The 27,274-nt window shown below is 42.4% G+C and overlaps 4 protein-coding genes across 6 annotated transcripts; 2 read left to right on the plus strand and 2 right to left on the minus strand.

Moving 5' to 3' along the window:
• Window positions 1-1,599: 1,599 nt before the first annotated feature.
• On the minus strand, window positions 1,600-10,257 carry LOC105384693 (E3 ubiquitin-protein ligase TRIM9). Of its 2 annotated transcripts, XM_048624396.1 has the most exons (10): window positions 9,303-10,257; window positions 9,133-9,228; window positions 8,778-9,011; window positions 7,458-7,605; window positions 7,297-7,323; window positions 6,757-6,899; window positions 5,853-5,991; window positions 2,636-2,866; window positions 1,993-2,165; window positions 1,600-1,770 (listed from the first exon to the last, which is right to left on the minus strand). In XM_048624396.1, the coding sequence occupies exons 1-10, from the start codon at window positions 9,981-9,983 to the stop codon at window positions 1,636-1,638; spliced, it is 2,007 nt and encodes a 668-aa protein (XP_048480353.1). In that variant the 5' UTR covers window positions 9,984-10,257; the 3' UTR covers window positions 1,600-1,635. The 2 variants fall into 2 exon arrangements, with proteins under 2 accessions (XP_048480353.1, XP_048480354.1); XM_048624397.1 differs by lacking the exon at window positions 7,297-7,323 and having other exon boundaries at window positions 9,303-10,254.
• A 165-nt stretch (window positions 10,258-10,422) lies between these two features.
• Window positions 10,423-13,571, plus strand: LOC105384692 (RNA-binding protein 42). 2 transcript variants are annotated; one of them, XM_048624399.1, is made up of 8 exons: window positions 10,423-10,562; window positions 10,641-10,704; window positions 10,779-11,016; window positions 11,169-11,381; window positions 11,605-11,751; window positions 12,172-12,288; window positions 12,810-12,948; window positions 13,222-13,571. In XM_048624399.1, exons 2-8 carry the CDS (start codon window positions 10,664-10,666, stop codon window positions 13,353-13,355), a joined length of 1,029 nt encoding a protein of 342 aa, XP_048480356.1. In that variant the 5' UTR covers window positions 10,423-10,562; window positions 10,641-10,663; the 3' UTR covers window positions 13,356-13,571. The 2 variants fall into 2 exon arrangements, with proteins under 2 accessions (XP_048480356.1, XP_048480355.1); XM_048624398.1 differs by having other exon boundaries at window positions 10,423-10,704.
• Window positions 13,572-13,829: 258 nt separating this feature from the next.
• LOC105384711 (phospholipase A1) lies at window positions 13,830-22,577 on the minus strand. The gene is made up of 7 exons (XM_048624400.1): window positions 22,461-22,577; window positions 21,828-21,994; window positions 19,171-19,294; window positions 17,712-17,957; window positions 15,410-15,592; window positions 14,797-14,956; window positions 13,830-14,268 (listed from the first exon to the last, which is right to left on the minus strand). The coding sequence occupies exons 1-7, from the start codon at window positions 22,510-22,512 to the stop codon at window positions 14,061-14,063; spliced, it is 1,140 nt and encodes a 379-aa protein (XP_048480357.1). The 5' UTR covers window positions 22,513-22,577; the 3' UTR covers window positions 13,830-14,060.
• A 1,174-nt stretch (window positions 22,578-23,751) lies between these two features.
• On the plus strand, window positions 23,752-25,814 carry LOC105396550 (coiled-coil domain-containing protein 85C-B). Its single transcript, XM_038119412.2, has one exon. The coding sequence runs from the start codon at window positions 24,254-24,256 to the stop codon at window positions 25,466-25,468; it is 1,215 nt and encodes a 404-aa protein (XP_037975340.2). The 5' UTR covers window positions 23,752-24,253; the 3' UTR covers window positions 25,469-25,814.
• The last annotated feature ends 1,460 nt before the right edge of the window (window positions 25,815-27,274 follow it).

Genomic DNA, 27,274 nt, shown 5'->3' on the forward strand with positions numbered 1-27,274 from the left:
GACGAAGGGGAAGCCGACATTGGATATTGTGCCTTAATACAGTAGACTTAATTATCATTTATAGAAATTATCAATTATCATTGATTGTTGAACGCTATCTAATGGAACCTGTAACATAGTCTAAATACTGACTAAATGTAGCTTCTCATAAGCTGCGAGGCCATAAACTTTGCTCTTGAAAAAGGAAACCTTTTAAACATGCTTCTTGTGTACATAATAATGAAATACCACCAGAAAGGCTAGTACGGGGCGCAATTAAGACGAGAGAAAAGTTCTACGTCGCGCTCGCTCTTGAGGCTGCGCGATGAAAAACTTTTGTCACGTCTTAAATGCGCCCCGTGCTATAGGGATATTTCACACTGTAGGTACCGGTCAAAAATAGTTACACGTTTGGTGTCATGAGTACCTATACACTTTAGTACTTTGTCTAACTCACAAACTTGATTATCATTTTAGTTTGACAATGTACAATAGTGTATATCTGCTTGCAAACTTGACGGAGGGTACTTTCTAGAAGATCGCAGCTCATAAAATATCACTTTTGAATTAAGTAAAGTAGATATAATATACTGGGCGGTTTCTATTGGATATTTTATTTATGTATAGTACTGTATAAGTTTCTTATAATATTATATTAAAAATTATTGTTCTTAAGAAACGCTTTATTGCGCTTGGGTGATATAATTTTCCTAGAGATTTAACTTTAAATTCGAAGTGAATGTGTATAAATTTCAGGTAATCTAGTTAAAAATGATAATATTTAACTGTAAAAAATGCTTGCACCAAAGTGTCGTGCGCTTGTGCAAAAAATATTATAATATCTACATAATATGCGCATTTTAACTTCATTATAATGAATATTGACAGTATTCGTTGTAGAACAATAAATCATTTGCAAAACAAATCTTAGATATCTTTTATTTAATATTTTTTTTGCGCTTCGCTGTATGATTTGATTTGATAATACGATGTCATGTTATGAACATGAAGCATACATTTTAATAATATGCAAATTTTATGAAAATCTATGACTACATGTGAACTTGGATTCAGCCGGCAGAAACTGTCAACTTATAATATAGGCCTTTGACAGCTGTCAAATCCATTCATTTTACCTGTCATTTGTTGGTTTGAAAAAAGATGTATGTAGTTAACTGATCAAAGCACAAAGCACACTCGCCAATGTCCGTATACTTTAAGTACATTATAAACTGTATACTATAACACCCACACATAGATACAACAAAAAAATGGCAGACAGACTCTTGCTATCCCTATTCGTTGCATAATGGTCGACATTTTAGCATCGTTTCTTTATCTGCGGGTACTATACCACATTGACACCAACGATAGCTGCACCACTACAGCCGCCATTTTGAAATTCTTTCTTTATCTGCGGGTACTATACCACATTTACACCAACGATGGCTGCACGACTACAGCCGCCATTTTGAAATTGTTTCTTTATCTGCGGGTACTATAGCACATTTACTCCAACGATAGCTGCACCACTACAGCCGCCATTTTGAAATTGTTTCTTTATCTGCGGGTACTATACCCCATTACTCCAACGACAGCTGCACCACTGTAACCGCCATTTTGAAATGGTTTCTTTATCTACGGACTATACCACGTTTACTCCAACGACAGCTGAGGCATCAGAAGCTCGGGCGGCGGCGTGAGTCCCGACTGTAGGGTGACCGTGACACCTCGGTTGAGAGAGATGGCCGGGTAGAATGTCCCGCGGAGACCCGTGAACGCTATGTCACCCTGTGGACAGAATTAAATTGTTAGTTATCATGTTACTCCATTTGTAATGCTCTTGGGCCATTTGCGGACCAATTTCTTTAATTTTAGATCAATGTGGAGATCGGAAGATGTGAAGCAATCCCTACTGTACGTTTGAACGTTGAGGCTCATTTTATCATGCGGGTGCTAACTCGACCGAGTAGGCGCCTTGCCGGGACCCGGGGGCAGAGTTACAACAGCTACCTGCGCGCGGCCGTCCCTCGTGAACCGTAGTGTGCCGCGGGGCAGGTCCAGCAGCACCCCTAGCACGGCGCCGGGGGCGATGCCGCCGTCGCAGCGGCCCCCGTGCGCGCCCCCGTGCCGGAACCACGAGCGCGAGCTGTCGATGTACATGGCCCAGCCGAGAGCGTCGCTGCCTGCAATAAACATATGGGTATATATAGGTACATGGTTAGCATTATCTATGGTTACCTGTGTACATCTTGGCCTTTTTAATATCAGCAAAAACAAGGCTGTTTTAACAGCATGCGGATTAGATGAGCACGTGGGATTGCCCCGCACACGTTCATAGAAGTATTAATTGTAACTCGAGGAATATGCAAGCACATTAAAACAGCAAGTAATAAACGAATAAAATACAGGCTATGCTAGATAATTTAGAAAACTATATATAAACTTCATTGCCTCCCATGGCGCCACTAGCGGACAAATCTTCAAACCTTTAATATAAAAAACAGTTATAGTATGGTCAGGTGCAGAGAAACCTAACCCCCTTCTTACAGTAACAATGCTTCTGAGAGATTTCTCTGCCTTATACTACGTACACACAGCGGTCTGACCTCTACACAGCGGTCTGACCTCTACACACACAAACACACGCACGTACCCAGCATCTTATCCCGGGCCACGCCGCGCCGCGCCACGCCCACGGCCGGATCCGCATCCGCGTCATATTTATCTATAGTGATGCTCCAGTAGTGCACCCCCCGAGCGAGACCCGTGTCGGCGATCACGACGCGGGGCTCCCAGCCCCCGCAGACGGCGGTTAGGCCGTCGGCAGTGATTTTGAGACCGTTTTCTGGCTCCGCGCAGCGGGCGTCCCACGTGAACCAGGCCACTGGAAGGTTAAATAAATGGTTAAATTGTTAATTCATAATCATTTATTGACACAATTTATCACAGGTTTACAAGAAAGAAACAGAATTGTAAACAAAGTAAAGAATAAGTAGGTATTTAAGGTTTAAACAAGGCAGTTACGGAGAAGCTGACATGAGTACATCAGAAAAAAATAAGGTATCCTGTTTATATCACGTTGGGGTCACCAATTTAGGAATAGGTAAGTGCTCAGTTAAATACGTTGCTTACTAATAATTTCAGGCCAATAACGTACACAATGATCAAGTGCTACTATTTGATCACGTATATAATTTTACTGCTACTTGTTTATTTAATTTTATTTAAAAAAAAGTCCATCCTCTACCAACAAACACATATACCTGGTACTGCCTTTCTGGTGTGAGCTTGGGTGGCTTAGTAGCTAGTCACCCCATAGGTATTTCACGCATAATGGCCCACTTTAGAGGCTATAGAGCTTCCACTATATTATTGTATTTTGACGTTTCCTTATGTCTGGTAGGTAAGTAAAGTTGGTTTTCCTTGGCAGTCATCAAATATGTATGGGATTTGGAATATATATAAATATGAGAGAGGCTAAATGCGGAAAATCAGCTCGCCATGATAGATAGATAGATACCTGGTGACGTCTGCAGTCCGATGATCTCGCTATATCTCTATTTCGCCACGTATACCTATATAATTTGACCCCGCTACTTCTTTAATGAATTTTATCCGTCCACCTTCTACCAACAACCACATACCGGGTGACGTCTGCAGCCCGATGAGCTCGCTGTAGGCGCCCTCTCCGGCTCCGTTGAAGGCCTTCACCCGCGCGCTGTAGAGCGACGCGTGGTGCAGCCCGTCCACCGTGCACACTGTATCTTTATCCCTATATCCCATTCCACGGGGAAAGACACCTGACAGAACCCTTATTACATTCGAATAAGGGTATTTTTTGTTTGTATAAGACGTTTTTCTCCGTGGAATGGGATATAGAGTCCACTCTCTAATAACAAGCACATACTCGGTACTGGCTTTCTGGTGTGTGCTTATTTATTTATTTATTTACAGAAATAGACACACCAACAGCACATTGGATAAAAGGTTGTTCAGACACAGTATATGTTGCCTATCCTATCCATGCACCAATTATAGGTGTGCAACAGCATTCAAAATGTTATCTTATAAAATACATTAATTTAAATACTAACATGCAATCATGCATACAATGCTTAAATCTAAACTAAATTAGGTATAATATTGTACAATGAAATTTATATTGATTTGATTACTTACAGACAATAATTACAAAATAATACAAAAATTCATTACAAATTAATATCACCAATACAATAATTGACAGAAATTATATAAGTATATTATAGGTATTATGTCAGAAATTATAATTTGAATTTAGAAATAGTAGGTATTATGTGTATATAATTGATTAATGATTAATTAGTTCTATTTAGGTTGCAGCAGTTTACGTTTCCAAGAAAGTGGGGAGTCATTATAAATGTCCAAGCTCAATGTCGACTCGAGATCGTTGTAGCACATCTGAAAACGATTGAGTGGCGAAAATTTACCTAGTTGGGTACGGGAAAAAAGTGGAGCAAATGTTTTAATAACCTGACATTTACGGTGATTCAACTTCGGAACTTTAAAGTTGAGTCGAGTTAATAAATCTGGTTCCGTCAATTCACCTCTGAGCAGTTTGTGTAGAAAGTTGAGATCTTGGTACTGTCTTCGTTGTTCAAGGGAACACATTTTAAAATACTTCAATCTATCCTCGTAGGGAACGCGACTATTAATATCGGAGCTGTTGGTTTTGAACGCTAGAAACCTGGTAAAGGATCTCTGCACCCTCTCTAACCGATCTATGTGCACCTGGTATGTAGGGTTCCAAACCTGGCTACAGTATTCGAGTCGAGACAAAACGAGAGCATTATAAAGTAACTTAAAACTTTCAATTTTTTTAAAACTCTTAGCCATGCGCTTTATAAATCCCAACATTTTGTTACTTGTATTAGCAACGTGCTCAATATGACTTATGAAGTTCAAGTTGGAGTCAAAAATTACACCCAGGTCTCTTATTGTTCGAACTTCTTCCAAGTTTGTACCATCTAAAGTATAGTTAGAGCAAACGGGACGTTTTTTCCGCGTAAATTTAATATGAAAGCATTTGCTAGCATTCAATGTCATGCGATTAATAGTACACCATTTTTTTATATTGTTTAAGTCAAACTGAAGTAGTAGAGAATCAGAATCCGAATTAATTTGCTTATATAGTTTCAAGTCATCAGCAAATAAAAGGCATTTGCTATTCTTAATAACTGAAACTATGTCGTTAATAAACATATTAAACAATAATGGTCCACCCGATGTCGAAAAATATGACTCTGAGTTAAAACCATCTTTGGCTACACGTTGACTGCGATCTGATAGGTATGATTTAAACCAGCCCCACAACTCACCAGTAATCCCGAATTGCTTGGGTGGCTTAGTAGCTAAGCTAGTCACACATGCGGAAAATCAGCTCGCTATGATAGATAGATAGATACCCGGTGACGTCTGCATTCCGATGATCTCGCACACTGGTCTCTTTATCCCTATAGTCCACCCTCTAATAACAACCACATACCCGGTGAAGTCTGCAGTCCGATGAGCTCGCTGTAGGCGCCCTCGCCGGCTCCGTTGAAGGCCTTCACCCGCGCGCTGTAGAGCGACGCGTAGTGCAGCCCGTCCACCGTGCAGACGGTCTCTTTATCCCTATATCCCATTCCACGGGGAAAGACGACTGACAGAACCCTTATTACATTCGAATAAGGGTAGTTTTTGGCAGAAAATCAGCTCGCTCAGCCTATCAAGATAGATAGATAGATACCGGGTGACGTCTGCAGTCCGATGATCTCGCTGTAGTTTCCCTCGCCGGCCTTTGCCCCGCCTAGTCAACGACATAGTTAATTATAATTTCATAGGACACATACCCGGTGACGTCTGCAGTCCGATGAGCTCGCTGTAGGCGCCCTCGCCGGCTCCGTTGAAGGCCTTCACCCGCGCGCTGTAGAGCGACGCGTAGTGCAGCCCGTCCACCGTGCACACTGTCTCTCGGCCGCAGTACACCTCCTGGGGTAGGGTGGATGGGGTTAATAACATAGTCAGAGGTTAATTAGCCTTGTTTATTGACTGAACTCGGTGCACCAGTAAAGAAAATGGGTGGGATGTAGGTATGTATTATAGGTAGGAAATATGCTTTATGTACTGCACATTGTAAATGATCGAATGATACATAATCTCCTTTTACACGATCTATATTACTACTACATGAGTTAACCATGCCATGGTACAAGGTGAGTTAGAGTGGTGCACTCACCCGGAAGGACAGTCAGGGTCACCACCATAACCACTTCGGCCGTCTGTATTTATTGTTCTGTTTCAATATGTCAAATAAATGTTTCTTTCTTTCTTCTTTATCTTGGATGTGGTACAGAGTGGGGCACTCACGCGGAAGGGCCCGGCCAGCCCGTCGTCCAGCTCGAGCACGTAGCCGCGCACGGCGCAGGGCGCGGGCGGGGGGCGCCAGGCCAGCGTGTGTGGTGCACAGGGGGGGGGGGGGGGGGGGGGTCACTCACGCGGAAGGGCCCGGCCAGCCCGTCGTCCAGCTCGAGCACGTAGCCGCGCACGGCGCAGGGCGCGGGCGGGGGGCGCCAGGCCAGCGTGTGTGGTGCACACTAGGGGGGGGTGGGGGGGGGGGTCACTCACGCGGAAGGGCCCGGCCAGCCCGTCGTCCAGCTCGAGCACGTAGCCGCGCACGGCGAAGGGCGCGGGCGGGGGGCGCCAGGCCAGCGTGTGTGGTGCACACTAGGGGGGGGGTGGGGGGGGGTCACTCACGCGGAAGGGCCCGGCCAGCCCGTCGTCCAGCTCGAGCACGTAGCCGCGCACGGCGCAGGGCGCGGGCGGGGGGCGCCAGGCCAGCGTGGCGCTGCAGCCGCGGGCGAGGCACGCTTCTACCGCCATGCTGGGCGCTCCCGGCGCTGGAATGATGGGTAGGTGAGAAAAGGCGTGGGCTACTATGGTTTTGTTGGCGTGTCGGTGGCACATTAGAGCTAGGTGGTGAATGAATGCCCAGTCAGATTAGCGACAGTTGGTGATTGAGCTCTTTAGTTTAGGACATCAGAAAGGGCAAACTTTATTAATAAACAACTCAGTGTTTTCAATAAGTTTACTTTTTAATTACTACTACATACCTTTACATTGTAAATCACTCTCACCTGCCAACAACCGTCCACTGTTAGATACGTCTAACAGACTAGTTCTTTCCCAAGGAAATCCAGTATACTTTGTAAATGACTATGTAATTAACAATGTTTTCTAACTTATATGGAAGTCACAGTACTAATACATTCCTTTATTAATAAAACTAATTTATACCTGCTTGCATCATTTCCTTTTCCTCGGCTGCATGAACATAAACAGTTTTATAATTATGAAAAATATATTTAAATAAAGATTTTAGTCATCAAAACATTTCTTTACTTTGAACTAAGAAACATTGCCAAGCTTCTAATGCTAACAAAATATCCACAACTCACGTATGCACTCGACAAAGTTGATATTCTTGACCGTCCGCAGCACGGGCTCGATGTCGAGCGTGAGCACGGGCGGGTCCGCCGGCGCCTCCAGCGAGTCGCACAGCGCTGAGGCGGCTTCAAGCGCTCGGGAGGACAGCATGTTGCCTACCTGCAAGATGTGGGCATGAGAAGTTAGTTTTCATATTGTTTACTAAGAGCTCCAAAGAGCCATGTACAGCAATCAGCAGTAACTTAATTACATCTATCCAACTAACTAATTGGCCAGCAATTGTATCAGATCCACCATGGATCTGATACGATAAAAGGCCTTCAGACAATGCTTTCGGAATCATAAATAAAAATAGTAAGTACTTGCGTGTTAAAACCTTGTTAGCTTGTTTCTAAAATGTGAATACACAATTATAGTCTATTGTTACTTTACCTTTATAAAATACTAGGTATAATAACAATATAACCATTAAATATTGACATAGCTGCATGTGATTAGTTATTAGACCAACATTAGTATTAGAATATCCTGATGATAATGTCCAAAATGGTTACTTATTACATATTGTAGCATCTATTCTATAGAGTGGTTTGCACAGGATGTTCTTAAAACTATCTATTGTTCCATGAAACAAATGGGCTGACTATTGTGTGAACATAACAATGACATGTTTATCATGCTTATCAGACTTGTGTTAGTGTAATATAATCTAAAATAATGTTTACATCACCAACATGAGTTATCTATTAAATTAGGTCATAATCAGTTATCAACCTGCCACATTGAGTCATAGTTTTATTGATATTTGAAAAGGCTTGGTAGCCTCTGTTGCGTCTCTGGTCTCTGATTTCTAGCACCTGATCAAAAAGTGGCTATACTACATACAAGATGTTGTGGCCAGTGATCATATCCATCTGGATCTGGTCAAATTACCTACCATGGAAAGTTTCATGTTTAAATTTATTCAGTAATTTTTGAGTAAAATGGTAATACACACACTCACAAATAATTGCCTTTATAATATTTGTTGTGATATTTTATTTTTTAATTATAAATGGAGTTTAATTCAGAAATCTTCCAGAACACTACTGGCAATCAACAATAAACTCCAAGCCCTAATTTGGTAGAAGGTCGTCAGACTTATCAAGTTGCATTATTCAATGCAGCACATGATATCTGACTCATAATTATTTACTACACATTTTATTAGGTGTTATGATGACACCAGATGTTGTTATCAATATTGGAATTACTGCAATACCACCCAGTCAAAACTATCTACTATGTTTGTTTATGCAACCAGCATAATAATTTGGTGGTAAATTACTAACTTGTAAAAATGCTGCTGCATCAGATTCTTTGAGAGCTTCAATGGAGAAATGTAGCAGAGCCGTAGCTTCCCTTAGCCTCTGACCAGCCTGGGACTTGAGGGATCGCATATTTGATACAGCTTGGCTCTTTGTGCCCCGAGCGGACCTTAACAAGTCTTCTCTTCGCCTCTCCACAGCATGGATGATCTCTGCACAAGCTTGATCTATTTGTTTCTCTAATTCCTCATTTGATTCCTGAAAATTCCAATTGGATGAATATAAGACTTATTACGACGGAAATTTCTTAGATAATGTTAAAAACATAAAATATCAAGATGTGGTGCTTGATTTGATGAGTAATTTGGTAAGTACTTACATTTATTCTATCTCCAGAACTTGTTATTGCCTGGATGTATTCTGTCATAGCTTTTGCCTTTTCTGATAGCTGTTGCAATGACTGGGAAAGTTCAGTCTGAAACAAAGATTAAAGTCAGTTTAAATAGGTTTTTATAAAACACTAACAAACAAAGGAATAAAGTACAATACCTTTTGAGCTCTGGCTGCACTAGGCAGGGGCTGTGTGTCATGTATGGCATGCCGCTCCGCAATGCAGCGCTGGCATATGGGGAGTTGACAAGTGTTGCAGTAGAGTGTGGGAGGCGAGCCATGCTCACCACAGGTGGTGCCGAGCGCCCGGAGCTCGTGCTGCGCCAGCGGGCCGCGCACGGGGTGCCAGGCGTCGCGGCAGCCCGCGCAGTAGCGCACGGAGCACTGCTCGCAGCGCACCACGGCCGCGCGCCGCTCGCCCTCGCACATCTGACACGCTTCCTCGGCCGGAGGTGCCGTCGACGACGCCCCGAACCGCTCCACGATCGTCCGCATGACACGGAACGGCGGCAAACCTTCCGCCCCATTGTCGTCGAGGAACAACTGCTTACTACACACTGGACACACTAAACTGAACGCCACACTCAAGTACACAGAGGCAGCTGGCGTTCCCGCGTAACTGTTAGGCCTTGATCCACATACGACACCGCTGTCTGTCTCGCTTGACACGGACGCCTTGTCCGCTTCCTGGTAGTCCACCGGCACGGCGCCTCCGTCCCCCTCGGGCACGGGGCTCTGCAGGCTAACGGCACAAGCCCTACATAATGCATGCCCGCAAGGTAATAGAACGGGTTCCCTGTAAAATTCTTTGCACACAAAACATCTGAGCTCCTCTTCCATTTTGACGCTTTAGGTGCTCATGACTTCAATTATTAATTATATGGCTATGTTTTAGTTTATTAATAACAAGATAGCACACAAAACATTCTGATAAAAAATCAAAACACAAAAATTTACACAGCACTCATTTTCCGCATATTTTTGTAAGAAAACTATTTTTTTAAACGCAGACCAATAATGTCGTGCGTAAGGATTTGAACCTATACTGCCAAGCTTTTATGATGAAAAATATTGGAAATTTTTACAGATATCTCGTTAAATCCTTTTTATTTACAAAAAATCTAGAAATGGAATATCTTTAAAAGACATTCTTCATATATTTACGCCTTACCGGTTCTGCGAATCACTCAACAACGTATGTATCTCAGAATAATATCTGCCATGTTCTATGTGTTTTATCTGTGTTTGTTTTTACCACAGACAATTTTCTTGTAACATATCTGTCAAAATCTGGAGATTTTTTTATGGCTGACGATTTGTTTTCCGTATTTTAATAATTTGACTGCGATCTTTATGTTAATTTCGCATTGATTTACGAATTCAAAGGATTCTGTTGCCGCGACAATGCATCTCGCACTTGTACGTATCACGAGAAGCGATTACTACTAACACAACCTTCTATTCTTTACTACGTTTATTCTTTTGGAATTTTTAAAGGTTAGACCTCCAACACCAGCGCAATGGAGGACAAATATCGGCAGATGCAAGATGAGATGTCCAGGTAAACATTGCTCCTTGTATCATATGGGTATAGACGAAACAAAGACTTATTGCTTATGCTTGATTTTCTATCAGGTTCGAAGCCGAAATCTCTGGACGCGAAATGGCTCTGGGAGCTCAGGCTATGCGTCCAGTGATAGGGGCCGGTACGTTCGGCGCCGTGCAGCAGCAGCTGGACCGGCAGACGCTGCCACCGCCGCCGCCGCCGCCGATGCTGCCTCCCTTTGACATGAGCTGTGGGTTGGCCCCGAGGATGATGTTCCCTGGCCTGCAGCCACCCCCGCCGCCTCCTAGCATGATGGTGCCTGCTTCGGTATGTGACTATTATTTAAACTTAAACGAGTTTCAAGTCTAATAAAATATGAAACAGCCACATGCTACTACTACTACTACTACTACTACTTCCGATATGCGAACTCTTATTGTCAAGACAAGGAAATGACAAAAAGTATTTCAAATTTTCAGGTGCAAAGGCTCAGACCTCTAGATGCCTCAGATGCCTACGCAGGACCGATGCAGCCAATGCAGTTCATGCGTCCGAACCTGCCGGGGCCTCAGCTGATCCCTCCGCCTCCACCTAAACCCCAGCCGGTCATACTATCAGCGGCGCCCAAACTTTACAAACAGCCTAAGAAGAGTGAGGAAAAAAGGGATAAAAGTCCAGAACATAAGAAAAAGGTAATTCTATATTAAATTAGAAAGGCATGTGCCATATATAGCTGTCTTTCACCCTTGAACTGCCAATAATTTTTAGGCTTGTTTGGTTAATGATCTGAAGAGTCCGAGACTTGGCAGCTAAAGGTTAATAATTAATAGTTTGATGACTTATTTTATTTAAGTAATTACTAATTCAATCTTATATCATAGTTAACACCCATTTAAAAAACATTTGTCTTTACAGAAGAAAGAGGCACCCCCGCCGCCAGCTCCGAAGGTGGAGCCGCCGCCCCCCGCGCCTGCGCCCCCGCCGCCGCCCGCGCTCGCCGTCACCACCGTCACCGAGACCGTCACCGTGCCTAAAGCCAAGAAGGAGAAGAAGAATAGAAAGGTAAGCTGGTTTTTTTTGACCCTAAGGCATCATGCTATTTACACATTAGTAATGCCTGCAAAGCTATGCTCCAGCCTATCCACTGTCTACACTGAAAACATAAAACATTTTTTCTATTAGTATCATAAAAAGCGTAGTTTATAATTGTATGAGAGGACCATACATTCTACTATGTATAAATGTAGTTGTGAATGCATGTTTTTTACTCTTTCAAAGGGACTCCCTGCATTAAAATATCATTACTTATTATTGGCGCCAAAAAGTGTCCCTTCCAACCCCATTAGTACAGCTGTCAGAGAACTTCCCACCTGGACACTTGCCTTAGGAGACCTGGAAGTCTTTAAACACAGGTCTTCGAACACAGGTCGGTCGTAGTAAGGTAATAAGTATTATACTAAAATCCTCTATATCACATCCCAGGTGGTGAGAACAGCGGGCGGCCAGGTGTGGGAGGACGTGACGCTGCTGGACTGGCCCGACGATGACTTCCGCATGTTCTGCGGGGACCTGGGCAACGACGTCACTGACGAACTGTTGGTGAGTAGTGCAAGTTTATGAAAATTAAAACTTCTGTTCTACATACATATACAAATGCTCAGGACTGTTATACCCGAAGAGGTAGTCAGAGGCAGAGGTGACTTGTACATTTGTACTCACGTGAGCCGTATCGAGTCCACATGCACTTAGGGTACCTACACATCTACTATCTAGATGTGCAGATTTCCTTACGATGTTTTCCTTCTCATAACTCCTATTTTATTTTAAAACAATATGCCAACTCTTCGTGTTTGCGGGTTGGCTTCAAGGGGTTTTTAGCTTTAAGGTAAACTCTGGCCTATTCGCCATAGTACTGCAGTGTGACAACACCTTCCCTAAATACCTAGCATATACATTATAAGTTCAACTATTGTAAATAAAGGAACATTCTGACATCATACTTGGTTTCGATTGCACGCGTCTTCACAGTACTCATATCATAAGCTATAAGGGAGCTTTTATTTCCTAATACTGCTTCTTTTTAACTTTAAAAAATAAATGTGACATTAAATTATTTTCAGCAACGAACATTCGGCAAATACAGCTCTTTCCAGCGAGCAAAAGTAGTGAGGGACAAAAGAACTAATAAGAGCAAAGGTTTCGGGTTCGTGAGCTTTAAAGAACCTTCGGACTTCATCAAGGCTATGAAGGAAATGGATGGTAAGAGCTCATTAAGTATGCCTTTTATGATTATGACCCACGTCAATAAAGAAACGAATCTGAAATGGCGGCTCAAAAAAACTTCTCCTGAATAGCACATCCTTTGTAGCTTTTACTGGCGTCCAAACTGTCAAAATCGTAAACATTGTTATGATATAGGTATGTACTATGTAATTATTATAATTTTATAGACCTTATTCATAAAAAGTGCCTTTACGTTACCTAACGTACCCTACTTTCCTACATAAATCAATGTATAAAATTCCTTTGCAGGTCGCTACGTAGGCAGCCGTCCCATCAAGCTCAGGAAGAGTTCCTGGAAGAACCGATCTCTGGACATTGTGAGGAAGAAAGAGAAGGAGAAAGCTGCCCTTCTCTCTCTACTCATGTCGGGAGGAAAGAGTTGACAATAGAAACTTAATATAAGGACCTAGAGTTTAGTTACCGAAGCATGCAAGTAAGTGATTCGGTCGATTCTTTTGTACCTATTTGTGTTAAAATTACCGGTTTATGATGTATTTATTTAGTCGTGATTAATTTTAATGCAAATGCAGTAGAGCCTATGTAAAGATAAACTAAAAGTCACATGGAAATGAATATACGAAAATATAAAAAAAACATATTTTATTTTCTCTCAAGATTCAAAACCGCACAATTCTTTGGTACACAACACTATACAATTCAAGTTTTGTTTCCAATCATATCGTAATAAACTTAGTAATAAAATCTATAATTCTATGCTTTGAACATGCTTAATTAACGCTTAATACTAAACATCGAATCTCCGGTTTCTTATTTGAAAATTTCACCACTTAGATAACACCAATTTCATTACTTTCGGCCACGTATACTCAATATTTCTTTTAACTGAAAACAATTTTCGTACTTTCTAGTCCAATGTACCGTTTTGTCCCTTGCTAAACTCTCAATGTTGAATGGACGAAATAACATTTTGCTCTTAACTTTCGAAGCTAACAATACCAACCTAAACACCTACCAACAAACCTCCAAACAAGAAACCCCAGACCAAAATGCAGCACCCTACCCCTAACATCATCACCCATCATGTCTCCACTGCTTGTTACTCGTCTCCTTCCAATGAAGGAACGGTCCTAATCCTCAACATGCGGCACATCATACTGCTTCACTCTCCTGGACCGGAGCCTCACGAGGGGTCTCGGGCGGTTCCTGTTAACCGTGGTGCTATTCGCCGCCGCCGCGTACATGTTGTCGAGACAGCAGCGAGGGTCCCCGTGGAGAGAGCCGGTTGAGGGACAGAAGGGCGCCGTGAACTCTTCCACGCAGTATGCGCCGGATGCCCTGGAATTGGAAGTTAAGCTAGTTAGGGTTGGTGCTTTTTATCGATAGGTATTTGAGTGTTTACGCTATCGCTAGTAGCCAAAATGCTGAATTATATAGGTAAATTTGCCTTAAAAAGTTTCTCGTGAGAATTCTGCGATAAAAAGTAATCTATGTGTTAATCCAGGGTGTCAGCTAACTCCATACAAAATTCATTATAATCGATTAAGCCGTTGAGACGTGCAACTTTCGCCTTTATAATATTAGTAGGATACTAGTATTGCCGTCATGAGCGTGCTTTACCCGGTAGCAGATGCACAAATTTGTCTCTTGCTACTAGTACACTCACGTCATGGGCGTGGCCTGCCCCAGCGGCACGGGTCACACTGTAGTACTCACGTCATGGGCGTGGCCTGCCCCAGCGGCACGGGTCACACTGTAGTACTCACGTCATGGGCGTGGCCTGCCCCAGCGGCCCTGGTCACACTATACTACTCACGTCATGGGCGTGGCCTGCCCCAGCGGCACGGGTCACACTGTAGTACTCACGTCATGGGCGTGGCCTGCCCCAGCGGCACGGGCAGCGCGGCGGCGCGCGCGGGCGGCACGCGCACGGAGCAGCGCCGGCCGCACGGCGCCGCGCTGCGAGGGGAGAACAGGCTCTCCGCCTGGTAGCAGATGGACCAGATGTGGCTGCAGAGTGCTTCGTCTGGAACAGGTTGAAGGATTAAGGGTAAAAATAATGAGATAAGTGTACGCCGTATTGTCCGGACGTATATACGCATAAAGTTAATAGCATAACCCAACCATTGGCAGCATAGGGCAGCCAGATTTGTCTCTAGGGTTTGTCACCGTGGTGAAAGCTTTAGGCCATGCAGGCTTCGCTCATATAAGATGGTGAATGAGATGCTTTTAGGGATAATGGTTGAAAATGCTATGCTTTTCTAGTAGGCCCCGCCGCCCTTAACTATGTCGGTATGTAGCATAGGGCATAGGCTTCTTCTAAACCCGACATTCCAACTTCGATTCATGAGTCATTATTCCGACGTTCAAAAGCCAAACGACTACTCGGAAGAACGGCTGGCTCCGTCCCCCGTTCAGACAGAAGTCGGCGTGTCCCAGTCGGGAGAAATACGAGCTAAAAATACAAAAGGCTACTCACTCAGCGTATCCTCACAGAACGGCTGGCTCCGTCCCCCGTTGAGACAGAAGTCGGCGTGTCCCAGTCGGGACGCCTCGCCGTACCGCCCTGCGTTGGTGTGTAGCACGTGCACGGCGCGCGCGTCGCCCGGGTCCAACCGGAGGGCTGGGGCTGAGCGGATGAGAGGCCGGGCCGGGTCCAAGCCTGGGGGTAGGAGGGGGAAACTATACAAATACAATACAGTGATGTCGATTCTGAAGACATAGAATAAGCATAGTATAACAAGTATACTACTAGTATTAGTACTCGTTATTCTATGGAAGACAGAAATTCTAATTTTAGAGCTGTCAAAACCAAAATTTCTTCAATGAAAATTCGTCTCTATGTTTGTTCTCGTAAATGTAATAATTGTTAGCAAGCAAAATTTATAGTTTGACAGCGTTAAAATTATAATTACTGCCTTCAGAATAGCTACCAGTGTGAGGGTTAAAGGGTTCCAGCCAAAGGGCGAGCGTATGAGTGGTGGATGGTTATGTAAGGTCAGACCGAATTTCAAAGAAACTGAAAATGCAGGGTTGCATTTAATCGGGTAAAGGCAGGTCAATGTTAAGTGTATCTTTCAGTGAATACTTACGTTACATTTCATATTTATTCATTCACTTTTGCAATGAAATTCGTAGAACTAATCGTCTGACAGGTTGATTTACGGGTGTAGTAAGTTATATCGGGTAAGTTTTTGTTAAACGCTGTCAATATACGAAACATCTTTATGAATTTGTTGCCAATGTATCACAGCACCTACACAATGTAGTGATGTGCTGAAGAAACAGCTTAATTTGAATTCGTCCCTGTCCTCTATCATCTCCTCCCTCTCTATTTTGTCATACCCAATTTCATTTGAGAAGATGACTATACTTTTGCTGTTTCATTGTTAATTAATGTGAATAATAAGTAATATGTTATCTTCGTAACATAAACAAATGACAATGGGCAGATTGGGACCACCCTCCAATAGCATTAAGACTAACATCGTTGGATAGGTCTTGTCAATAGGAATAACTTTTGCTATGACAGCTTTGTTGTCACAGTTGTCCGTTCAGAGATATATGACTTATAAGTTCCGATACTCGTCAGTTCATCTTACTGCTATTGGAGGCTGGACCACCCTCCAATAGCAGTAAGACTAACGTCGTAGGATAGGTCTTGTCAATAGGAATAACTTTTGCTTTGACAGCTTTGTTGTCACAGTTGTCCGTTCAGAGATATATGACTTATAAGTTCCGATACTCGTCAGTTTATCTTACTGCTATTGGAGGGTGGTCCAGCCTCCAATAGCAGTAAGACTAAGGTCGTTGGATAGGTCTTGTCAATAGGAATAACTTTTGCTTTGACAGCTTTGTCCGTTCAGAGATAAAGGTATGACTTATAAGTTCCGATACTCGTCAGTTCATCTTACTGCTATTGGAGGCAGAATACACCTCCACCGCTGCCCTTTTTGTTTTTTATCGTCAGTTATTGTTATCCAATATGCCCAGATCGCGTCTGATAGTGTAGATAGTGTAATTATAATAATAAATAATTGAAGAATCACCAGTCCTATTATTTTTCTTCCCAAGAAAATATTTAATTAACCCCTATCGGAACTTATATGTCATATATCTCTGAACGGACGACTGTGACAACAAAGCTGTCAAATCAAAAGTCAATCCTATTGACAAGACCTATCCAACGACGTTAGTCTTACTGCTATTGGATGGTGGTCCAGCCTCCAAAAGCAGTAAGATGAACTGACGAGTATCGGGACTTATATAAGTCATATATCTCTGAACGGACAACTGTGACAACAAAGCTGTCAAAGCAAAAGTTATTCCTATTGACAAGACATATCCAACGACGTTAGTCTTACTGCTATTGGAGGGTGGTCCAGCATCCAATAGCAGTAAGATGAACTGACGAGTATCGGAACTTATAAGTCATATATCTCTGAACGGACAACTGTGACAACAAAGCTGTCAAAGCAAAAGTTATTCCTATTGACAAGACCTATCCAACGACGTTAGTCTTACTGCTATTGGAGGGTGGTCCAGCCTCCAATAGCAGTAAGATGAACTGACGAGTATCGGAACTTATAAGTCATATATCTCTGAACGGACAACTGTGACAACAAAGCTGTCAAAGCAAAAGTTATTCCTATTGACAAGACCTATCCAACGACGTTAGTCTTACTGCTATTGGAGGGTGGTCCCAGCTCCCATATATTTTTGCCCATCCTCTTTTATATTCTACCAATCCAAAGACCCTCCACAAAAACAACCACACTCACCAATAATCCTATTCAACCGGAACGTCAAATAGTTCGCTATAATCCCACACATATGAGCCCCCAGCGAGTGTCCGACGCAGGTCAGCCGGTCTGGTCTCAAGCCGGCGCGGCGCAGAGACCCCAGTGCCTCGGCCGCGCAGCGCGCCACGGGCCGCAGGTTGTGGACTGCCGCTACGTAGCAGGGAGGCTGGGCTAGGGCGCCCCAGTCCAGCATGAACACGTTGTAGCCGCCGCGGCGGAGGTACGCTGGGAAGAGAGGAGTGTATGTTAGTATATTTTGGCATGTTGGTGATGAATCACAGATGAACTAGGGTTGGTCATATTGGTGGGTTATCATTAATGCATATGGGAGAATGAGGCGTCATCAATAGGGAAATAATCCACCATAGTCGGAAACCTTTTGGAAACAGATATGCAGTGCATGCCGCAGAAATTATAGGCGCCAGCAGCCAGCCACCAAAACAGAGCTGAGGCTGGTGATGATTATGATGATGAGGGTATTTATTACGATGGCGTAGGATATAAACGTTGTAAGTATACGTGGTTGTTAGTTTAAATTGTAAACTTTTTAGTTACATAAAAGTTTCACTTTTCTTACTCTCTGATACCGATCTAAACCTAAATCTAGATTATCTAGTAGCTTTTTGCCAGCACTAGCGAGGTTGTGCTATGCATTCATGCAGGTTTATTGCATTCTAATGGTGTTCGTATGCTCGTAAAACGAGGGTCGTCGCACCTCGATGTAAATAGAATGCAACTAGTAGAGAAAGCCGTGGGAAATCTACCGCAATAATTTACGAGTAAAACTAGTAAAAGTGTTAGTTAGGTTTCTAGACTTGAGCCTAACTAGGTACAACCTGATCCTAGATAAAAACACCACTTTCACTGCATCAGGGCTTCTTAATTACCGGCTGACATGCTATAATCTTTTGAAAGGAATTAGTTTTACTAACTAGGTAGATGGTCTTAAGTTGAATAGCTGCGCTCATATCATACAGAAACCTGGCAAGAAAACTTGGCTTCTAAAATGTTATTCTCTCAGTACAATAAAAACGCTTTTAGTTTTGCGTAGTTTTCAGGTAAGGTACTTACTCCAAGGAACCCTTCACCATAACAACACAGTCATGTCTGTCCAGCGGAATCGTTTTGTCAAGACATGACTGACGATTCCTCCATTCTCCAGTTATACATAGCAACAGAGACAGATAACCCTTCTCAACTCTACGACTGACCATGACCTGTGAGAAAACCTGCATATCTAGATTCTAAATGTGTACTTTAAGTGCATTGTACAGACCTACTCATTCCAAAACTGCGGTACGGCTCACGACCTATCTCGTCAGCGAAAAGTGGGAGCTTGCGAGTCACCTCTGACTACCCTTTAGGGGCTTACTGACGTGAGCATATATATAATATATGTAGGTATGTAATGTATAATAATGTATGTAGTACTACTTACCATCTCTAAGCACGACAATGGGCAGCGTGTCGTCGCCGCCGGCGTACCCGTGGATCAGCAGGATAGACTCGTGCGCCGGCTCCCAGCTGCTGGTGCGCAGCCAGTCCTCGCTGTACAGGTCCACCTGGGGACCAGAACGTGGAAGAACTATACAGGGTGTTCAAAAGAGTACCTATATGTACTTAAAAAATATAAAAATATCTCTAATAGTTACTTTAATTTTAATGTACTTAATACTTGTACCTACACCTACCTCATTTACTCGATGAGTCTTTCATTCACCCAAAGAGATCGCTTTTAGCGATAAAGCCGCCTATTGTGCTTACTCTTTCTTTGTAGGTAAGTAATGTAATTTATGTTGTGTGTTTTCAATAAAGCAATGCACCTCTGCCTACCCCGCAAGGGAGTACATTAGTACAAGGCGTGAGGGTGTGTGTGTGTGTTTTCAATAAAGTTATATTGTATTGTATTGTAGTTACGTATAAGCCGAACGTCCACTGCCGGCTAAACTAAGTTAGTTCGCATAGTTGAGACAGTTTTTCATACAAAGTGCATAGTTCTCGGTGGACGCACATATATGAAAAACTGGCTCAACTATGCGAACTAACTTAGTTTAGGTCGCAGTGGACGCTCGGCTTAAGGGTTATTTTATAATAACGGGTAAGCCGAACGCTTTCGGGTTGGGCGCCAAACTGGGTTGGTTGGGCCTGGCCCATGGACTAATATTAATTCCATGGGCCTGGGCCATGGAACATAAGTACTTCGCTATGACCTCCATCACATCAATAGCATTAAGTACCTACTACCTCAGATATCTACCCATTACAATGGAAATACTGTGGAAGGTACTTTGATGCTCCACTCCAAGACCTAGTTACGAAAGATAGAATAGGTAGAGCGCGAACGACCAAAGTAAACAGATATCTACCTAGGTACCAACAGCAAGAAATTACTTAATCATTGTCGCATTCTATTATTTACTTGATTTTGATTAGATAATCTTATGCAATAAGTTACTTACATTCAGACTTAAATGCTTACTACAATATTGCTAACTATAGGCCTATTACCTAGGTATTTCAATTTGTTTTGTCTATGTATGTAAGAACACCCAATTTGGCTTATGTAACCGCCTAGATATTTTTGGAAATATTAATTCACTATGTAAGTAATAATAAATAGATAGTGCGCTTATCCAACTATCATGTTTATGACCAAAACACTATTATTTAATTGAATCGAATTAATACTTACTTAAACTAAATTCAATCAGAGAATCGCTGACAGGAATTCCATATTCACATTGAGTTAAGTATACCACCGACCGAGTAAGGAACCTCTATAAAGGACATCGACATTGAAGGACCTCAAATAACGGGGATTCGGTCGCATTTTTACACTGCACAATTTGTCACAGTTCTACCTACCTATACACATTAATGATTACACGTAACGTAAGTATACTTAGTTTCATGCGGGTGGACTAGAGATATGGGCGAATGCACACACCAACTAATCAAATTATTATTTAGCATTATTTAGGTACGGTGGCCTGCGCCTAAAAGTATACAGGCGGAGTTTTTAAAATAGCGATCTCAAGCTCACATGCTGCTCAAGCACGTCCACATAAACACCACTGCTACACACATCACACACAACACGTCCCCGGATTTATAACAGATGTAGCTGGTCCCTTCATCATCAGGGATCGCTATTTTAAAAACTTCGCCTGTATACTTTTAGGCGCAGGCCACCGTACCTATGAACATAGACTAATATTAGTGTATTAGTCTATGATATGTAGAGTCTGTTTAAAGTTTCAATGCTATTTACAGTAGGTACCTATTTTTTAGTTCTTATAGGTAGGTAGGTTAGGCTACAGGGACAGAATAAAATAAGTAGGGTTACAGGCCACTAGGTAAATAGGTACCTAGTTTTTTTCTGGTATAGTCTGGAGCAAAGACACCTGACCCCTCTCAAGTAACTACCGCTGTCACTCTGGGAGGGGTCTCTTTTTGCGTCGTACTGTACATGATCACATCCGATTGACCTTAGGTACTAATACGCTCACAGAATACTAGATTAGGGCAATTCCAAGCCTACGTCCTATTATAATTTGGAAAGCGTGCCGTTTCGTATGCTAGAGGCGTCAGTCTAACGGGCAGCATGCAAACCACAGCTGATTGCCGTCAACCGTGAACTACTGAATGTAATTCATGCCCTACAGTTAACATTCCGGTTTGGTTTAACCGGCTAATGCTGCCCGAGACCTTGGAACATAGATTTAGGAAGGTAGTGGGTAAGGTAGTTATATTTTCAGCAGGATTATCGAGACACAAAACAGAGTCTCACATACAAAATCTCTGTGGGAAAACTGTTTATTTATGGTGGGTAGGTAAATCGCAGGGCAACAATGGGTGTGATTACTATTCTCACATTTCAACTTGAGTGTTTTTTTCTTATTCAATCACGTTGCTATGGCTATGACGGCGGCGCAGCATACATAAGTAAACACATTTCTTGGATCCTCTACATATCCATACGAAATACCAATGCGACCTACTTAGCCAGTTTCCAAGACCCCAGTGACCCGACTTGGGCAATAAATGAGAGAAAACTGACAAGACAGGTACCTAGGTATAAAGGTAGGTACTTACAACATTCTTATAGGGCTCAGCCTCGGTGTAGAGATGTATCCTCAGCTCGGGCTCCGGGCAGGGCTCGCGCTCTCGACGCCAGATGCAGTCGTCGAAGCTGGCGTTGCCCAGGGTGTCGTTGTGAAGAAACAGAGCCTCTTTGATGGGGTGCCTTTGCGCGGTCACCACTGGAACGATTTTCAGTCGGTCAAATAGTTGTGAGGATATTAGTTAGGACGGGGAACCGCTGATAAAGTTAGGTTGAGGTTTTGTAGAGCACTTTAATTTAGATTTAACTAAGTAATTAATTAAAGTTTAGTAAGTAACTACCTAAGTATAAACTGCTCGTATGTAAAGATTAAACAAACACAATTACATAGCACATCAATTTAAACCCAGCACTCAATAAAAATAACTAATCCACATAACAAATAGAGTGCAAACGTTTGTTGAAAATTTTACCAACTTTGCTTGCCTCATTGGCCGTTCGGGATTTTGTAACGTACTGCCGGGCAATTCTCGACCACCCGTCTTTGAAGTCGCTTGCCCGTGGCGTGTATAATAGCGACCATTAAGCAATGAATTCTAACGCTCGACTCGAAAGGCGAGTGGTAGAGAATCGGCTACGGCATCAAAGAGTATGAAGTAACGTACCGTAGGCGGTGAGTGCGACAGCGACAGCCGCCAGTAGGCGGGAGCGGTGCATCCTGCGTGCTGGTGTGTGAGGCACTGAGGGCCTCACGAGGGACCGTGGAGGTGGTTACTCCTTCCCGCATGTCTTGCCCGGGAGGGAGGCGGCTGGTAACTCGGATAGGAACGTAGTTGGCGGGAAATTCTACCTCGGTCCTCGGCCTGAGATAGTCAATACCGTAGGTTTCTGCATCGAAGTCAGGGGCTCTGAGTCTATTTTGAGTAATTTTGGCTCTGTTTCTGATAAAACACTAGGTAGATAGTTATAACCAACTCTTGTGCTTATTGAAAAAATGCACGGTAAGTATATGTATAGTCTACCTAAACTATTTCTACTTGTACATAGATAAGCGTAAATAGTTACCAAAAATTTAAATAACAATAACTAGGTAGGTATTTATGTGCAAAAGAAAACTTTTATATTAGTAAGTAAACTCTATTTAGGGTCAACCAGGCTGTATAGGTTAAAAAAACTGCCCTACCTGTACAGTCTACGGGGTGTTGGAAAAGGAGTCCCGAGTGCCATATAGGAACCCGAAAGGAGTTGACTGAAGAGGTCAATCTCAACAACTTTTGAACTGCGACTTCTTGAAAATAGTAAGTATTTTTTAAAACCAACTCTCCATAGGTCCCAACACTGTAAAAAGTCACATGAGTGACCTATGTAAATACGATTTGAACTATAATATTACTAAGTATAGGTACCTAGGTACCTAGTCTACACATATTTCGTCACCCCCTTTCGGCTTACTATTCCTTTTTTAACATTCATTAGAATATAGTAGAATATAGTTTTTGCCTCAGATCTTCTACTTAGGTACTTACCTAGTTTTATTCGATCGGCTACAGTGCTGTACAATCGGTTCAGGCGCTTCATAGGATTATTATTGTGTTTACACAGTATTTTTACATTATTTATGTTCTGGAGTTAGGTACTACTTAGGTATATGGGTGTACCTAAATATAGTATAGTTATTTGTATTAATTAGGTATAGTTACTGTTTATTATTCTTTTCTAATTAGTGTGGTAGAGTCCTTAAAGCCTATAAAGTTTAGGTAGATACTTACTTACCTAAGTTTGTCTCATTACTTTTTGTTTTTGTTAAAACTTACTTTGACATCTGTTAACGATCATGTAAAAGATTCAAACATCTCAACATAATCCAATTAAACCACCGCTTTCGAGCTTTGCGGAGTCAATGGCAAATGGCATAACTAGTAGGGGGGTAGAGTACCTACACGAAAATACAAAGAGTGCTTTTGTATGCGTGTGAGCAGACAGGTGAGGTGAGAGGGCGCGCTAAGTGCGACAGAGAAGTCGTGAAGGCTCCGCAGGTAGAGCGAGACGCGAGGCCGTCGCCAGTCCGCGCCGAGCGACCCGCGCGCGCCTCCACAAACACAACCTCGTATCTCATCGATTTCATTACAAACGTGCTACTTTCAAACTTTCCATCAATTCTACTATTATCAAATCAAAAATTGCAACAGCATAATAGTGATTTCCCAAACTATAAGGCTAAAGAATGAGCCATCAGCCATCAGTCAATTCGTGATCGTGAGAGTTAATTGTGTGAATTCTGAGGCACGCAGCCTACGCAGCCGGCGGCAAAGTTGCGCTCCCTCCGCCGCTCATTGAAGACAGTGTACGAGAAGGGCTAATGTTTGCACGATAGCCGACGCAACTTGTCGTTTACGATATGGATAAACATCGAAGTGGCTCCAGCTGATGACTAGTTGTGTCCACGGCTACATCGACAATGTCAATCAACCAGAATACAGGTCAACACAAGCCAAGACAACTAGGTAAACAGGGTCCGGAACAAGTCCACTTTCCGCCGCGCTACCATCCGCCTCCACTGGCGGCCAGTGGCCCCAAACTTGCCACTGTTGACGCGGCCGCCAAAGAGTTCAAGACACCTTACGCTGTCAAATCACTAGACGCTGCTAAACTACAATATCCGCTGCCACCTGGTGGGTTAACTGGTCCCTATCCGGGAGGCCCTATTCCATACGGGAAATATCCACAAGCCTATCCTGCCGGATATCCACTGCCACCTGGCACTATCCGTGGGATTCGCCCACCTGAAGAAATAATAACTAAAGCTATAGTGCATGAACCAGTGGAGCCGACAGTTCGAGCTAGAAGTGCGGACGACACGCAGCGGGCCCAACGAAATCTAGAAGAGGAACAAATTCACAGGCGATCGGCAGATATGCTCAAATTCACAAAACGTGTTGATCCTGATACCTCGCGCGCTTCTACTGATCAAAGAAGACAAGTGCAATCGCTTCTGGATGAAATAAAAAGCCTGAAAGAAGCTAATCGTCGTCTGAGTGATGATAATCAGGAATTACGTGATTTGTGTTGTTTCCTAGATGACGATCGTCAGAAAGGTCGCAAATTAGCCCGTGAATGGCAACGCTTTGGCAGATATACTGCATCGGTGATGCGTCAGGAAGTGTCTGCGTACCAGAGTAAATTGAGGGAACTAGATGATAAGCAGCAAGAGTTGATTCGTGATAATTTGGAGTTAAAGGAGTTGTGCCTGTATTTAGACGAGGAGCGGGAGAGGAGCACGTGTGTGAACTGCGGGCGGGCGGCGGGCCGCGAGCGCGACGACGGCGACGGCAGCAGCAGCGGCACCAACGCCGAGGAGCAGCCGCGCCCTCCGCCGCCGCACCCCCCCGTCACTCATCCGCAACTTGCCGAGCGAACAGTACAATACGTGCGGGACCTAGAGCAGAAAGTACGCAGACTAGAAGCTGAAAAAGGAGTAAATGGGGCAATAAACGAGCGTCCAGAAGCAGTTGTTCGAGCTCTTCAAGTGCTGGAGGTGCGGGAAAGAGTGGAGCGAGAGAGGAGAAGACCAGCGCCTGACCTGGACATGGGAGAGCAAGCATTAGTGCGGGAGATGTGCAACGTAGTGTGGGGAAAACTGGAGGACAACCCCCCGCAGGCTCCACCCCGCTAGGTGACCTCTTGTAACCTCATTTGGTCCCATTCGATTATGAATGTGAAAAAAACGGAATAGCCACAGAAATCTGGGCCACAAAGAATTTTCTCAAGACCTGCTAGAGAACGCATCAACGTGACCTCGTTAGTGAACGTGAATAACTGGCCACTATGTTAACTTGCCAAGCAAACTATGTTTTATAGTGATACAAAGGTTTTAATAGATTTACGATAAAATGCAAAAAGACTTGCCTTAGTAATAGATTTAAAATATTGTTCAAATAAAAATCAGCCACAAAGTACAAAATTAGAAAGTAAAGATAATGATAAGAACTCTACATTGTCAGGTTCTATATTATATATTTTTTTCAGCTTTCCTCTTTTACTTTATCGCTTGCCTATTTTTTTAAGTGTGAATCAAGGACCATAATATAATTATAACAGTATTGAGGCTATTTTTAAGATACTTATATGCATTTTGAATAGATAATTAAGTACCGTTAATGCATTATGACAACCTGTTTAAAGAAATTGTAGCTTTGTAACACTTATCAATCTAGTCAGATTACACACAATAGCAACTATAAAATATTATCAAAGCCTTCTTTAAATTTTAATATGAGCAATCTAATGTATAAAATATATATTTTTACATGCACCTCTTTCTTGATAATTATGTACGTAAATTTACTGTTTATTTTATAATCAGCGGTACTTTATTATTTAATTAGATTATGATGAGAATTATGTTACTAATTTATGGAGAACTATTTAATAAAATTATGTTTGAATTTACTGTCCAGTTTATTTATTATGTTAATCATGTTAATGTAAAGCTTTTTATACACATAATCTACCTATAACACATAATTATACAAGTTGATTGAAATTCTAACAGCGAGTAAAATTTTTTGGAAATTGCCTTGACTTCTCATCCATTACCTCTAAACTTTTTTTTACCGGAAATATAACGCAATGAAAATGAAAATGAAAATGAAAAATTTCTTTATTATACAATTGTTACAAATTTTATGATGCACTGCTTCTACATTAGGTTGCCCTGTGTCGTAGAAGACAGGCTCCTCATTAATGTGACAACTATTAAGTATAACAAAGAGAAGAAAAAAAAAACTTAATATGAACTTAAGTTAGTTTACAACTATTCATGCATGTGTAGTGAGTAGTGAGTGAGAAGTGTGTATGTATGTGTGTGTGTGTGTGAGAGAGAATGTATGTGTGTGTGTGTGTGTATATGGGCGAAGGTTGAATGTGGCGTCTATAAATAGGAAAAATTCAAAAAAATAATAAATGAAATACTTAGTATACAATATGTAACTTAAACTTGGATATAAAATAAGTCCTCAGTTGATTCGTAATCAAATTGTCTCAGCCAGTTTATAATGAAATTTTTGAAATTGAAGTTCTTGATATTGACAAGTTGATTGTCCTCAAGCAAGACCATGTTATATAGTTTAGGGGCAATGTAATTAAAATGTCGTTGGCCTATGGCTGATTTTACAGAAGGAATATAAAATCTAGGCACTCTTCTAAGCATAAGTGGTTCGCTAGGGACAACTTTGGAGTGGAATCTTCGCAGAACCTGATAAATAAACAATTTACGTATAGGAAGGACATTCGCGTCTTTGTACAAACAGTCTGTAGAGTATCGGTAAAGTAGACCAAGAGCAACTTTAAGAATAGCTCTTTGAGCTCTTTCGACTTCCAACAAATAAGTTTTAGCTGCACAGCCCCAAGTACAAATACAGTATGTTAGAATACTTTGGCATAGCGCTTTGTAGGTTGAGATTAACAGCTTTTGGTCAGC

This window comes from Plutella xylostella, chromosome 12, assembly GCF_932276165.1.
Source record: "Plutella xylostella chromosome 12, ilPluXylo3.1, whole genome shotgun sequence".
In the NCBI taxonomy this organism is placed as follows: domain Eukaryota; kingdom Metazoa; phylum Arthropoda; class Insecta; order Lepidoptera; family Plutellidae; genus Plutella; species Plutella xylostella.